The 15,707-nt window shown below is 25.7% G+C and overlaps 1 protein-coding gene across 1 annotated transcript in view; it reads right to left on the bottom strand.

Annotated features, from left to right (window-relative positions):
- Positions 1 to 308: 308 nt before the first annotated feature.
- The window catches only part of LOC105843976 (uncharacterized), a 48,835-nt gene continuing 33,436 nt past the window's right edge, over positions 309 to 15,707 (bottom strand). The window contains exons 6-8 of the mRNA XM_065793972.1: positions 4,782 to 5,445; positions 2,260 to 3,619; positions 309 to 802 (exon numbers count right to left, since the gene is read on the bottom strand). Coding sequence (XP_065650044.1) covers positions 540 to 802; positions 2,260 to 3,619; positions 4,782 to 5,445 — 2,287 coding nt within the window. The 3' untranslated portion in view covers positions 309 to 539. The remainder of the gene's footprint in view (positions 803 to 2,259; positions 3,620 to 4,781; positions 5,446 to 15,707) is intronic.

Below are 15,707 nucleotides of genomic sequence, written 5' to 3'. Positions count from 1 at the left end.
CACACACACACACACACACATATATATATATATATATAGAGAGAGAGAGAGAGAGTGCTCGAAGTGGAGCACTCGAGATGGATTCGGTAAATTAAAAATACTATCCCGTTTTATCATTGTTATATATAGAGATTTATAAAAAGGTGACGGGTGATATATATATATATATATATATATATATATATATATATATATATATATATATATATATATATATATATATATATATATATATATATATATATATATACACACACACACACACAAACATATTTATATGTAGGGAATTGTGAATAATAAAAAAACCATTTTAAAATATCTAAACATAATAAAAATTAGAAAATAAATTTGTATAAAATTTAATTTTAAACACAATCTTTTATATTCATATCACAAACATTAAAAGTGTTCATTATCTACTTTATAATTTTTACATAATCATAGAAATTTTATTATTTACATTTACATACTATTTTATAACTTTTACATTATCATAGAAAAATACTAATCTTACAAACAAAACTTTATAAACTATATTATTACGGTCTGTAAACTAAGCCAGCTTTTGTTCCAAATCGATTAAGAGTGACTATATATTTTGGCATTTCTTTGTTGATTTGAAATTTTTTTCGAAAAACCAAACATGCTATTCTCAAAGGAGCCGTACCAAAATGCGCAATAAATTGGCCAGAAACTCTACCAAAACCGGGTAAAGAGACGTCCATCACGTTAGCATAGCAGCTGGATAGAATACCATCTACAATTATGTTTCCACTCATAGTTAAAGGAGCGTAAAAGCCAACTAAAAATTTAGAAAAATCATAAATGATAATCAGAAAATATTAAACATTTTAATTATGGTTGTTTTAAAAAAAGAATCTTCGAAAAAACAATGTTCTTGGTTGGTTCATCAACCGAGATAACGGTTGGTTTATCAATCATCTTTGATTTGACCTGAACCTCAACTTATTAAAAAAGTTATTAATTTTTGTATATTTTATCGCAATCATAAGGATCCTGAATATCACCGCAACTTGATGTGAATGATAATTTATCAGTAAATAAAATAGATGGTAAATTATTTTATATACCAGTTACAACCCTATCCTTATCCTTTTAAATTTAGTTTAAAGTTGATTTTAGCCGGTGCAACCACCTCTTTTCACAACCCTGCTTAACATGCCTATTTATATTATAACTCGTATTTTAGGGTTCTTACAGAGTCATTGGTCAAAAACAGTAAAAATTTCTGCAAAAAAACAAACAAACAGTACTGTGTTAGTCCTAAAAATCATAATTTTTTTAATCAAAAAAATTAAATAATTTTATTGAAAAACTATTTAAAAAATTATAAATAAAGGCATTAAAATTTTATGTCAACAAAACTCAATATATAACATAATACACCATTTGTAAATTTTGGATTTTCGAAAATCTAAGATGGGGTGCAAAAAAATAATATTGAAATTTTGTATAATTTTTTTCTACCAATACTGTGCAAATATAAAATACATAAAAACTATGCAACTTACAGCATACATTGATATTATTAAAATCTATTTTTCCTCTTCTATTTTAATCATGTAAAATACGTAAGAATTTTACAATATATTTCTCTGATAAAAAACATAAAAATTTTAGTAAATTTCAGAAATGTATCAAAAAATGTAATTAAAAAATATTAGGCGTCCGGAAAAACCATTTTTCTTTCCAGAAAAATTCATTTTAATTTTTGGAAAAAAATTGAATGTTTGTATAAATGAAGAGAAATAAAAAGTAGTACACAACAATGTTTTAATAGCAGGTAGATTTTTATTATTTTTTATTATTTAAGAGGTACAATTGAATACAGAATATGAGTAGATGCCAACCTCCTAAATTTGAAAAACGAAGCTATATTTTAAAAATTAACTCAAAATATAATAAAAAATACAGACAATTAGAAACAGGCCGATGCCTTAGAAAACAGGATAAAAATATAAAAATGTAAAAAATATAGCTGAATTTTTAGGAACTTTAAGATTTATTATAACCGCAATTTATACAAAAAAATTCATTTTCTTTAAAAAAAAAATTCATTTTTGTTTGATTTTGAAGTTTATTAACTTTTTTTGTTCTTGAAACTTGAAATTTTTTTTTTTTAATTATTATTTTTTTAAATTATTTACATTTATTATTTACTTATCCGTATCCAAAATTTAATAAAGTATAAACTTAAAAAAAAAAAATAAAATATAAAAAAAAGGTTAAAATTTTGACCTGATTCTGTTATTTCAATTGTATCTACTTTGCATAAATTCATAGTCTTTAAATCATTGGCGCATGTTGTCCATATTCCGTCACCAATTTTTATTTGATCTGCATGTTTTACTTTATAACTATCAGTATAAACAAGATGTTTAGGTGAAAGAGTGACAGAATTTCCGCTTTTGCAGCTTATTTTGAGAAAATTCGTTTTCTTTGTCTCATTTTTATGTGCAAGCATGTACACCGTGGAGTATATAAATTTCTTAGTTTTGGTTTCAAACGATAAAACTTTATCGCCAACATTTATATCCTTGATTAATTTGATTTCAGGATAACTTTTCATTACAATTATTTTTCCATTTCCTGAGAAACAAGTGTTATTGTCAGGTTCTGCATCAATTGCAGCAGAATTACGGGTATCCGGTACATTAGCAATATTATTTATACTTCTAATAAAAGACCTCCTTGTTTTTGACATACCAAGCAAATGCTCAAAAGCAGTTTGACAAGTTTCACCTTTTCGTTTGTCTATAGAAGAAACAAAATCTGCAATAGATTGAAGTTTCATTTTTGTTTTTAAAACAGAAGGTTTTGAAGGTAAAGAAGCTTTCCAATTTTTAAATGCGTTAGAGGAGTCAATTGTTTCAATGCTCTTCAAATTTGAAAGTTGCTGTGTTGACACGCCGCCAATCCAACTAAGTTCTACATCTGTTAAAGATAGATTAACATCTAAAATTTTACCACAGTCTACACTTTTTTGAAAGCCGTGTTCCAGTAAGTACAAGCTGCATTTTAGTTGAGCTTCAACCAAATCTTGTTTAATTTGGTTTCTAAGAGTTTTTTTAAACTCAATGGATCCTCCTAAGTATGCTGATGTCACAACGTAATGCCCCCATTTCTCAAAAAATTTCCTAAAAAATTCTGTAACATTAGGATCACTTGCTACAAAACAGGTTGGAAAATCAGTAGTAACAACGGCTTCTTTAAAAAATTTGCTCAATTTGAGTTTGGTGGTATCAGGTATGCACAATTTGTGAGTTCTAATTTCACGAAGATATGATAACTTTGATTGAGTAGACGAATCATTTAAATCAACTTTCTTGCTTAAAAGAAACTTAGCTTCTACTTTATCACCTAAACCAAGTGCATTTAGTCGTTGGGCGATATTAAACTTTGAATCTGCTCCAAAAAAAAAAGAAGATTCGTTTTCATAACTAGAGATAACAAAAGCTTTGTTAACACTTTGTTCATGTTCTTCTGATTCTTTAAATTCAAAGATACTGAATTCTTTTATTTTGTCGTAAATAACATCATAACCTTTTCCAACGCATATTTCACCCGAAATTTCTGGATTAGCTGAATATGGTTGTGACTAAGAAATAATCTTTTTTATTTAGAAAATTATTTTATTCTCAAAAACTCACACTTTTTTAAAAAAAGTGTGTGTTTAAAAGTTAAGTGAAAAACTTAAGACAATCTAATTAATAAAAGGACATTGATTTCCTAAACTTATTTACAATAATTTTTTTATTTGTAATATTTAAATATAAAATATTTTAACTTGAAAAAACTTACAAAATTTTATACATTTAACATAAACTATTTTAAATTGCTGTTACTTGAATTTCTTATCAAGCAAGAAACATTGCAAAAGTTAATGATATCCTGGTTAATTATGGTTAAAAAATGGTAAATTAAATCGTAATTACAAAAAATTTAATAACATGTTTTAACTTATTTATTATTTGGAATTTTTCTTTTTCGATAAATAAAAACGAATACAAACCGAATAAAGCTATATAAAAAAAAGTATATTATTGCAATTGAGTTCAATTTAAATTTGACAAAAAAAAGTTTGTTAAAATGAAAATACTAGTAATAATAATCAAAATAATGTCATTTTGTAAAATTTATTTATCAAAATAAATGTTATTAATATAATAATACAAAACCAAATTTACATTTCAAAAAACTCAGAAGTTTTAAAAGTGAAAAATTATTCCATTTTTTAAATTTATTTTACTAGAAATAAAATTCCTTATAAACATTATTGTTTATAAGGAATTTTATGTACAAAGCCTATATTAAAGTTGTTTGAATAACACATGTGTTGATAAAAAATTTTAATAACACAAGCGTATATTAATCAAACTGTGAAAAAAATTAATTTTTATTTTACATAATAACAAAAAGATTTTAATTTATTATTTGCTGTCATCTCAAAAAAAAATTGTAAATATGTATTCTAGAAAAAAAAACAAAAAAAAACAAAAAACAAACATCTTTTTTATTCATATAGCTTTAAACAAAACATGATTGTGTTGAACAACAAGAAAAAAAACAAATATTTTTACATTTTGAAAAACTGGAAACTAAGTAAACATTTGATAAAATTACTACATAATAATATTTCTGCATTCTTTTGAGTTAGTTAATCATTTAAACTATTTTGCAATAATTTAGTAAATTGGGATAGTTCAAAAACTATTTGACTATTTGTATATATATATATAAAAAATCAAAAATGTACTTACCATTAAATCATTGCTAATACCATTACTAACATAACTCACTTTAATTTTAATTGTATAACCACTTGAAGATGCTTTAAAAAAACTAGCTAAGGTTTTTATACCAAGAGGATCGATATACTTTTTTTCTTCTGGTTGGTTACCTTTCATTAACTTTTTTGCACAATCAAATACATTTATAGGCTGAAGAGTACCATCTGGCAGTACAGTCCAGTCTCCTTGGGTTTTTAAATTTTTATAATCATTTTCAATGTAAGCAACAGTTACTATTACATTTAGCATTTCTTCACATAATTTAATTAACATTTCTTTTTTTTTCTCAATATTTTCTTTACAATCATTCAAAAAAACTGTTGCATAAGTAAAAAGGCAAATAACATTAGGATATGATGAACAAACTATGTCAAGCTTTTTGAGCTTTTGAAGAAACGTTTTTAATGGACCATTTAAAAACCGATTATCACAACCTTGAATTACAATAAATATAAGATTGGGATAACAATCATTAAGACAATTTCGTTTATAGACTTTTAAAGCCTTATAATTTATTTTATCTTGCTTGGCACCTTTATCATCAAAATATCCAGGAGTGTCAACAAATGTCAGTTGTAAATTAGAAACATTAAGTGAAGGCTCTTTCATAGTTAAAACAATCTCTTTTATATCTCTAAAAAAAAAGATTTAAAAAGATCTAAAAAAAAAAGATTATAACTATTATATTTAAACTATATATTTCAAAATAATAGTTACATTTTTTTATAATTTAAAAAAGAACAAACATTAAAACATATATATATATATATATATATATATATATATATATATATATATATATATATATATATATATATATATATATATATATCCATCACAACCAAAAATCAAAGAACCTTTGTCTAACTTTAAACTACCGTTTTTAGGAAAAATATCTGATTTAACTAAAAAAAGATTAAATTCAATTGTTAAAAGATATTGCTGTTCTGTAAATTTTAAACTAGTTTTTGTCTCACTAAAAGTTTCAAAATTTTTCTCCTCTAAAGATCCTATTCCTCTAGAGTTCAAATCGTTCGTGGTCTACAAATTCGTATGTGCAGGATGTAACTCCTGTTATATAGGCGAAACTACTCGCCATCTCAAGACACGGATAACTGAACATTATAAGAGAGACAAAAAATCACATATCTATAAACATCTCCATGGTAATGAAAATTGTTTTATGCAATTAAATGAAAAGTGTTTTTCTGTTTTAGATTCAGCATCTAATAAGTTCAAATTATATTTAAAGAAAGCATGTTTATAGAATGGTTAAAATCTGGTATGAACAAACAGGTCAACCATGTCCAATTGACACTTTCTGTTTAGTTATTACTTTCTATGTATTTTTTTATTAACCTATTCTTTCCTATTTGTTTTTTAGTATGACTTGTTATTCTTGTAATAGTTTTTGTTGTATTTTTGTAATTAAATTAATAGTTTGTACACAGATAATTACATTTTGTATTGGTATTGAAAAAATCACCTATATAGGTATTTAAACAAATTTAAAAATTCAACTGAAGATGACTATTGATAGTCAAAACATGTATTGTTTTGTTTAGAATTAATAAAATGGTTTTACTAATAAAAAAATTTTGTCTTGTTTATTAAAATACTTATATATATATATATATATATATATATATATATATATATATATATATATATATATATATAATTAATTAGTAAAAAACACTTATCTAACTTTTATCTTCGACTTGAAGTTTCACCATTGCTGGATCATCAGGCTTCCTGATGATCCAGCAATGGTGAAACTTCAAGTCGAAGATAAAAGTTAGATAAGTGTTTTTTACTAATTAATTATTGCTCTGTTCTTTAAGAACATTGAGCACTCTATTTGTAAAATACACTAACATAATTTACATATATATATATAGAGAGTCAGGGCCTTTGAGAGGGAGGGGCTAAGGACGCAAATTAACCCAGGCACCAAGCTTGAAGAGGCACAAGACGATTGGTTAGTTTTTTTTTTACAATAAATAGAAAACATTTTAATAATTGACAAAAATGAAAACTGTTTAGTTTTTGTATTTAAGATTGAAAATTTAGTATTCGGAGTAAAAATGCACATGAAAAAAGTAGTTTAAACTTTAAATTCTATTATTATAACTAATTACACACTATTTTTTACAAAAAAAAAAGGATTTAGTTGTTGTTGAAAGATGGAACTGGGCGTATTCTGTAAGCCCATGAACAGTTAGCTATGCTGGCTCATGCTTGATTGCACTGAAGATAATGTGCTATGGTAATTATAGTGGTAGCTGATCAGTTAAGATTGAGTCATTAAAGCAATCAACATTATTAGCACTGAAAACTTCAATAGAGTTCTCAGTGTGCTATCAGTTTCGACTGCTTGTTATTATTCGCAGAGAATGTTAAAGCTGACTTTTAATTATCAATGCTAACACCTTTTTGAAGTTTGAGTCAAAAAGATTGAGATGTAATTATTTAAAGGGGCCCCCAGCACGAAATCAGTATTCAAAAGCGAGTGATTGTCCATTTTTCATTGAAATGGATTAGCGAGGAATCAATAGAAGAAACTCATAGATCGTGTGAAGCATTACCAATCCAGCCCATTGCATCACAAGTTCTACATGGATTAGACATGTCTTACCAGCTCCACTGATATATATTAAGAACTCCAGAAGTGAATAAGTTTTGAGACAGCCAAATGGAGGACATTTATTTGTGGAATTTTGGATGTGACTCTTTTCTTGGCTTCTAGGAATTTAGCTTTTCTAGGTAACTCATTATAAAGTTCTCTCAATATCAGTTTTATTTATATAATTATAGTATAATTTAGTTATAATTGCATCATACAACTATGTTTGCAAATAAAACACACATGAATGGGAAAGAAAATGGAAACTTTCTGGCTCGTATAAAGTTTATTGATTGCCACAACCCCGTCATTGAATCCCACTCGGAAAATGTAAGATGCCATCAACAAGAGGGCTCCAGAATGAGTGTCTTTACTTCTATCAATTGTTTCAAAACAAGTTCATTAGAGAATATGGTAGTGTCACTAGAAGTGCAGCTTTTGAAAAAATCCAGGATATTTACTTCATAATCACATTTAATGGTACCCCCATTTCTCACACTGAACAGATAACCTTTGTTATTTGTTTTTTCCTCTATGAAAGATAAACTAATTGCTGGCAAATCAAAGAACAAATCTTGTGTATTGAAGCTTTTGAGATGAAGAAACAGCTTTTGAGAAGAGTCGATACAGCTAAGCTTATCTCTGATATGATTTCAAGGCTAGGATATTCGAAACTGTTGTGGTCAGGGACACAATAATGAATTCATTATGTCAGATGATATTAGATAGCTCAAACCTTATTAAGCCTAGTAATTATTCGGAAGGTCTGTTTTTTTTTTTGTAGCATTCATAGTCTGACTTTGGCAGGTGTGCACGCAGTTGAATCATTGAGATCAAAGTGTTCTTTGAGAATGTCAAATCTTGGTACGTATTTTTTAGTGTAAGTTGTGCCTGATGGAAGATTCTCACTTGAGCAACAAGAGTTTCACTGCATAGACTTTTTATGACAAGATAGGGCTCTCGTACCCACTTGATCAAAACACTTGCCAAAAGGCCGAGAAAAATATTAGCAGCTGTTAAACATGCTATGAAAAACGTGGATCTGACCAGTGAGCAGCTCAGCCATGTAAGAAACTTAGAAAAATGATTATCATGACTGAAGATTTGGCTAAAAAGGTGAGCTAGATCCATTGCATTGATGTTTGGGCTGCCAAGAAAAGCTAAAAAAATTCTTTTAAAGTGCCTTATTAACATTTCTCGAAGATATTGCTGATTGATTTTTTGTTTATTAGTTTTAAAAAAAATGTTTTGATTCATATGTCAGTATTGATTAATGAGCCGTTTCTCAATCCAGAGAATTAATAGTAAAGCAGAACTGCTTGCTGCGTTAAAAAAACTTTAAATTTTGTAATCTCTTGTTTTGAAATAAGGGCGCCATTATCCATTTTTGACCCGGGTGCCATTGGGGCTCTTAGAGGCCCTGTAAATACTATAGTAAATCCAGAGCTTAAATTAGGCATATCGTGATAGTAAATCGCAACTGCTTTTCACACCTTCGTGATGAGTTTTTTATTATTTGTGTTTTTTGTTTGTTTATTTACTTTTTTTTATCTAATTTAGCATATTTTTTTTGCAATTCTTAAAAGTAATTTTTTTGTCATAAAATACGCCACACTAAATTTATCTTTTGAATTGAAGCGCGATCATTTGCTCTTTCGCGCGAAGATTTTCATTCAATGTAAAGCACTTTTGAATTTAAATATTTTTAAAGCTCTGCTGAAATATTAGAAGCCAAGTATGGTACAAACTCCTTCGACACAGAGTTTTTACCATACTCGGCCTTTTAATATTTTTTATTCATACATACAATATTCATACATAGCCTCTTTATATTTTTGGCTATGCGTCAAAAATTTAAAGAGAAATATTAAAAGGTAAAGTAAATATTAAAAGCCTAAGTATATATTTAAATCTTTATAATTTAGTAATATCTGCTTAATCAGTTATAAGATCAAAAATTTTGCTTAATCAGCTTATTTAGTAATATGATGGAAAACTTTTTAATTTGATGATTTCTGTAGTAAAGGATAAACCTTGTGTTATTTTTAAATGAGTATAGTAACTTTAAAAGTCAGGTAATTTATTAATTCATGCATTTTAGTACTAACATAATTTAAGTCCTTTGTCAATTGCATTTAAAGTATATTAATCTGTTATTTTTTATTTTAAAAATTAGAAGACGATGATGACTCTAGAAAACGATGCTCTTTTCAAAAGGTCAAACGCTTGATGAATTTAGTGTTTATCTCCACAACCTTGCATCTCACATGGTCAACTCAATGTTGTATGTTAAAAAACAAGATCGTTTAATACCTTATTTTAAAGAAAGTAAAGAAAATCTGTTTGCTTTTAAAATATATATATAATATATAATATAAAAAACCAGGTCATTTGATCGTTAGTTTTTTTAAAGTTGTTAAACATTTATTACCAGGTATGTCATTAAACAAATAAGGTTTTTTATTTTATAAATGCTTCTAATTTATATATTTTTCTTAATTTATGTATTTAGTTATATTTATGTGTTAGTTATTATGTGTTTATGTGTTAAGGTTATATGGGTTTATAATTTGTAAGTGTGTAAATATCTTTTATATATGAAGTGTTTCTATGTTTGTGATGTGTTATAATGTTATGTGTTTATAGTTTGTAAGTGGTTATTACATTGTTAGCATGATTTCAAATTGTTGTGACTTGGCTTAGTGTAATCATAAAATGTGTTAAAAAAATATTGTTGAAAGAATGTGTTTAAAAGATATATAGTTTATCATTATCTATAATTTTTTAAACATTTACAATTTTAAGTAAATTTTATTGAAAAGATATATACTTCATTAAATATATATATACTGTTGCTTTTTAAGTAAATTTTGTATATACTCTGATCCTTTTTCGTTAACAATATGCGTTTTGTTAATTTAAAAAAGTTTGTTTAAAAGATATATACTTCTTTTTTAACAACTTATGCTTTTGATGATAAATAAATTTTGTTAAAAAAGAGACTTCCTATTTATCAACAGCTCCTCCCCCTTTAAAAATTTATAAGTTTCTATTTCCTTTATTAAATATGTTTAATTTAAATTTATTGTTTTTTTAAAAAGGTAAGAATACAAAATGTTATAACATAAGTTTTGGTAACTTTCATTAAACTTATAATATTTTATCAATAATTAATAAGAACTACCTTAAATATATAACATTACTCAGTTAAAAAAATTTTATCAATTTATTTATAACTTTAGTTTAAGTTCTTAATAGAAATATGTTATCTTTACACAATGCTCAATTATTTTGAAACATCTAATTTAAATATTACAAATAGTAGAGTAGAATATAGTTAGAATATTATATTATGATCTTCATTTTTTGATGCTTAATTATGTCTGATAATTTAAGAAGTGAAATTATTAGACTGCCTTAAAATGAAAGAAACCCGGTTAGGCGAGCTGAGATAAATTGTAATCAAAATGAAAGAAATCAGGCTAAGCGAGAACTCAATAGGGTATAATATGCATCAGATAGCAAATGTTATTTTATTTCTTTAGTCCTACTTTGGTGCTCTACCAGCTATCGTATTTATTTTAGCAGTTAAAATATGGTTTTAACTTAGTAAACTTTATTTTAAATTAGCTAAGTTGATCATAAGCTAATAGTTTAAAAAGAAATTAGTTCAATATAGACATACAGTAAAAAACTATTAAAAACTAATATGTTTTTTCTTCTTAATAACTGTGTTAATAAAAATATCTTTAACCATAAATAAATATCTTTAATAATATTTAAAATATCTTTAAATATCTTTTACTTGATAATTTTATTTCGTCAATATTTGCTTAATTTTGATTTATATGAATTTTTATAAAGCATTTATATTCTGTTTTATAATGTTTAATGAGTATTTTGTTTATTTACTTATTTTTTTTAATTTTAGTTAGATGCCCCAAGAAGTCCTTACGATCTTATCACAGAGCACTTAATGTGGATGAGCATTTAATCAGAAGTTCATACCTCTTTCCGAACCGATGTCATAAAACTTGCCCAGGGGTGGGGTGTGTGAACCATGAATGCTTTTTTTCTGAGGCGAGTGCGCTACCACTGTGACATGGCTGCTCATTAAACAGTGTTAAAAGATAATTATTGAAATAAAGCAAAAATATTAAAATGGTAGGTGTGGAATAGACTTACTATGACCAGAATCAAATTTGTTGATAAATAGCAATTCATGCAATGCCTATCAAAACATTAAAGTTTTTAAATGTTAAATATAATAGAAAAATTAATTTATAGCTTTAAAAAGTAAACAATGAGTATAGTTTTTATAGCAAATTTTATTAGCAAAATGTTTCTTTTTATATCTTATATATTGTTAACACATAATATAAGTTTTCAACTAAAAACTATTTTAGCAAAACGTGTTGAATAGAATATGAAAGATGCAACACATTTTTTTAATATTTTCATTTTATTTAAAGCGATATCAAGATTAAACTTTTTCTAAAAATACACAAGTTGTTCATAGGAATTTTATTTAAATAGAAATCTATTTGAACAAAAGAATCTTGTAAAGAACAAGTTATTTGAATAAAAGAATTTTAAAAGACTTTAAAAATTCTTTTTTTCAGATAATTTCTTGATTGAAATTTGAAATTGAAAAAAAAATTGGAAAATCAGTTTTTGATAAAAATATGTTATCTTTACCCATTACTATATTCTTTTAAAACATCAAATTTAAATATGTCTAATAGTAGAGGTAGAATATATTTAGATTATTATATTCTACCTCTACTATTAGTCATATTTAAATTAGATGCTTTAAAATAATATTTTATTTTAGATAAGTTAAGAAAGAAAAGATAAAGTTAAATCTTAAAATAAAAGCGGAACTTTTATTATATTAGACATCATTTTTACGCACTCCTTTGATGCTTAGTTATGTCTGATAACTATTTATGTAAAATTATTAGACTATGGCAAAATAAAAGAAACAAGGCATAATAAATTGAACCAACGCCAAAATGAAAAAGATGAGTTTGGGCTAGCTGAGATAAATTTTCGTTGAATGAAAGAGATGAGCCTGAGTGAGTTGATATAAATTGCTGTAGAAATGAAAGATATCAAGCTAGGATAGATCTCTATTATAATCTGTTAATAACATTTGGATCAGTTATAAGATTTTAAATCTATGTATTAGATAATTTGATGGGGTCGTCAGGGCCTTTAGTTTAAAATGATTATTGGGTAGTTTCATTACTGAAATTGACTATATATAATCATTAACTAAAAACTAAGGATTCAGTTTTCTAATAAAAACAAAGGTTTATCTTATTGTGATCATTTATTTTTAGCCTTACTTTTTTAAAAAGAGTTTTTAATCCAAACTTACAACAATAAATCTTGAAACTTTCACAAAAGAAAAACAACCACAAAGTGAGTCTCTTATTTGTTATATGTTTAGACACATTTTTTAGTTTTCAAATAAATAAATAGAGTACATAACAAGTTAATGTGTAATAAGTGTATTCAACTAATAATTCTGTTCTATTTTTAGGTTGAATTCCTTCTCCTATGACTGATTTTTGAAAGTTCCTACATAGCAGAATTTAAATAATGTTCTGCATGTTGATTGTATTTAAAAAGCTAAAACAAAGTTTGATAATCTTCAAACCATTTACTAAAAGCTATATAATAATGAAATTTTCAATTATTTTTATAAGTATTTTTAATACTTTTTTATGTTGAGTATAACATTTTTTTGTAATTTTTCTTTTATCTCAAGAAAAAGTTTTTTTTGTTTTGAATTATTGTTTTGAATGGCCATTTTTGCTTTGTTTTTTATATATATATATTTTATGTGAATGGAAACCATTTATACTTTTATCACCTTTTGTACGATCTAGACGGTTTAACAGCTTAATTGAATGAATTTGTTAAGAGTTATTTTACAGAAAGTCTTTTTATAAAAAATATCAATCAGATAAAGCTAACTTAACCTTTGTGGCCCGTTTTTAAATGTTTTTTATACATAAATTTAATTGTACATAAAACTTTTTTGATTTTTTATATTTATTTTGAGCTGTTGATGGTTTAATATAACTGTTACTTTTGAGGTAATATTTTGAATTTAATTGACTTTTATATTTGAAAATGTTAAAGTAACTTATTATTTTCTTAATATCATTTTTTTAAAATAAGTATTTCTATTGTTTATAATACTGAAAGAATTTTTACAGTCTATTTATATACTTAATGAAGACACTCTATAGTAATGTATTCTAAATGTTTCAAATGTTTCTATAAAAGATATTTTAAAAGACTATTTTATAAAAGAATTTAAGTTATTGATTAAAATGTATGGAGACAATTGTCACCATACATATGTCATCATTAATGACCTTGATTTTTTAGTTTTGGAGTTAGAAATATGGAAAACAATTTTCTCTAACTCGAAACCATCTTAATTTAAAGACATACTTAAAGAGATTCAGTCTCTTTCGGAAAGTAAAAAAAAAATAATAATAATAATTATGAATTGCATTGTTCTTTGTGAGCTTCTCATTGTCAATCTTGTGACTTCCGGTACTGCTGAACGATCTTTTTCTACCGCACAAAAGATAAAATCTTGGTTAAGGAGTACAATAACAAACAAAAGATTTAACAATGTTAATTATGAAAAACTTACTTTTTAAAATAAATCTTAATGAGGTTTAAAATATTATTATCACAGCCTAAGTTTCCCAAAGAAACTTAGGCTATGATAAAATTGTTACAAAATTGTCTTTACGCAATTATGATAGAATTGTTACGCAGAAACCTGAAGAATTGTTATGCAACTGTCTCATATGCCAATGATACTAATATAATAAGTAAAAATACTAAATAAGTTCTAAAGTATAGTAAATTAACTGTTAACCAAAAGGCAAGAACTTAAGGTAGTTGGTATATTTCAAAAATTTTGCAAACCAAGACATTTTAATGACCACAACAGTTATGATATTTAAAAAATGTTTGCTCATCAATTTTTTAATTTATATTAAATATAATAATATATCTCTTTTAAATTAATTATAATTTAACAAACCAATAGATCGATGGTTCGCAAGTTTGCATTTTACCTACTACCAGAACTTTAATTAGATTTATTTTTTGCCGTTTACTATAATAAATTGAAGAACAGAGACTAAACTACAAACAAGTTTAGGAATAGTCGGATGTGGAACAACTACCACGACTCATATCATACAGGTCATGATAGCTAGTGTTTTTTATTTTGTTAATGACAAAGTTTAAAAAATTAATTTTACTAATGAAAAACAAAAGAGATGTTAATGATTCAACTACTGCAGTGTTATTAATAATTCAAGATGTTTTCAGTGTTACTAATGATTCAAACAAAAGAGATTTATCAGTGTTATTAATAATGCGACAAATATCATGCAATTTAAAATGCGACTTTAAAAAATGATTCAATAGCATTTGAAAGGGTAACAACATCAGTTTTTGCTATGTCTAATAACATCTGTCCAACAACATCTGTAAATACAATGAAGTATAATAACATTGGTCCAACAACATCTGAAACCTCATTGGTGTCCAATAACATCTGCGCAAAAATTAAATAAATAATACAGATGTTGTTACATCTTTTAAATTGTCAAAGTGTAATAACATCTGTGCGACTACATCTGTAGATTCTACAGATGTAGTTACATCTTTTAAATTATCAAAGTGTAATAACATCTGGGCAGCTACATCTGTGGATTTTACAGATACAATTACATCTTCTAAATTTTCAATGTGTAATAACATTTGTGCAACTACATCTGTGGATTCTACATGTGTAGTTACATCTTTTAAATTATCAAAGTGTAATAACATCTGTGCAACTACATCTGTTTAAGTGTAATCTGCGCACATTTGTAGATTTTTATGATAAAGTTATTTTTAAGTGAATTAACTAATAATGTATCATTTTAACTAGATGCAGTTACATAAAAGATTTTTTTCAGATGTAACTACATCTGGAGAAAATTTTTCCAGATATTATTGGAGTTGAAAAAAAATTACCAGATGTAGTTACATCCTAAAGATGTTGTTATAGATGTAGTTGATGTTACAAATGTAGTTGATGTTACAGATGTATTTGATGTTACAGATGTATTTGATGTTACAGATGTAGTAGACGTTACAGGTGTAGTTACATCCTAAAGTTGTTGTTAGTGGTCATTGAATTTTCAGATGTTATTGGACAGATGTTGTTAGAAAAACGTGTA

The sequence above is a fragment of the Hydra vulgaris genome, chromosome 03 (assembly GCF_038396675.1).
Source record: "Hydra vulgaris chromosome 03, alternate assembly HydraT2T_AEP".
Classification (NCBI taxonomy): domain Eukaryota; kingdom Metazoa; phylum Cnidaria; class Hydrozoa; order Anthoathecata; family Hydridae; genus Hydra; species Hydra vulgaris.
This window is presented reverse-complemented; position numbering and strand designations above follow the sequence as displayed.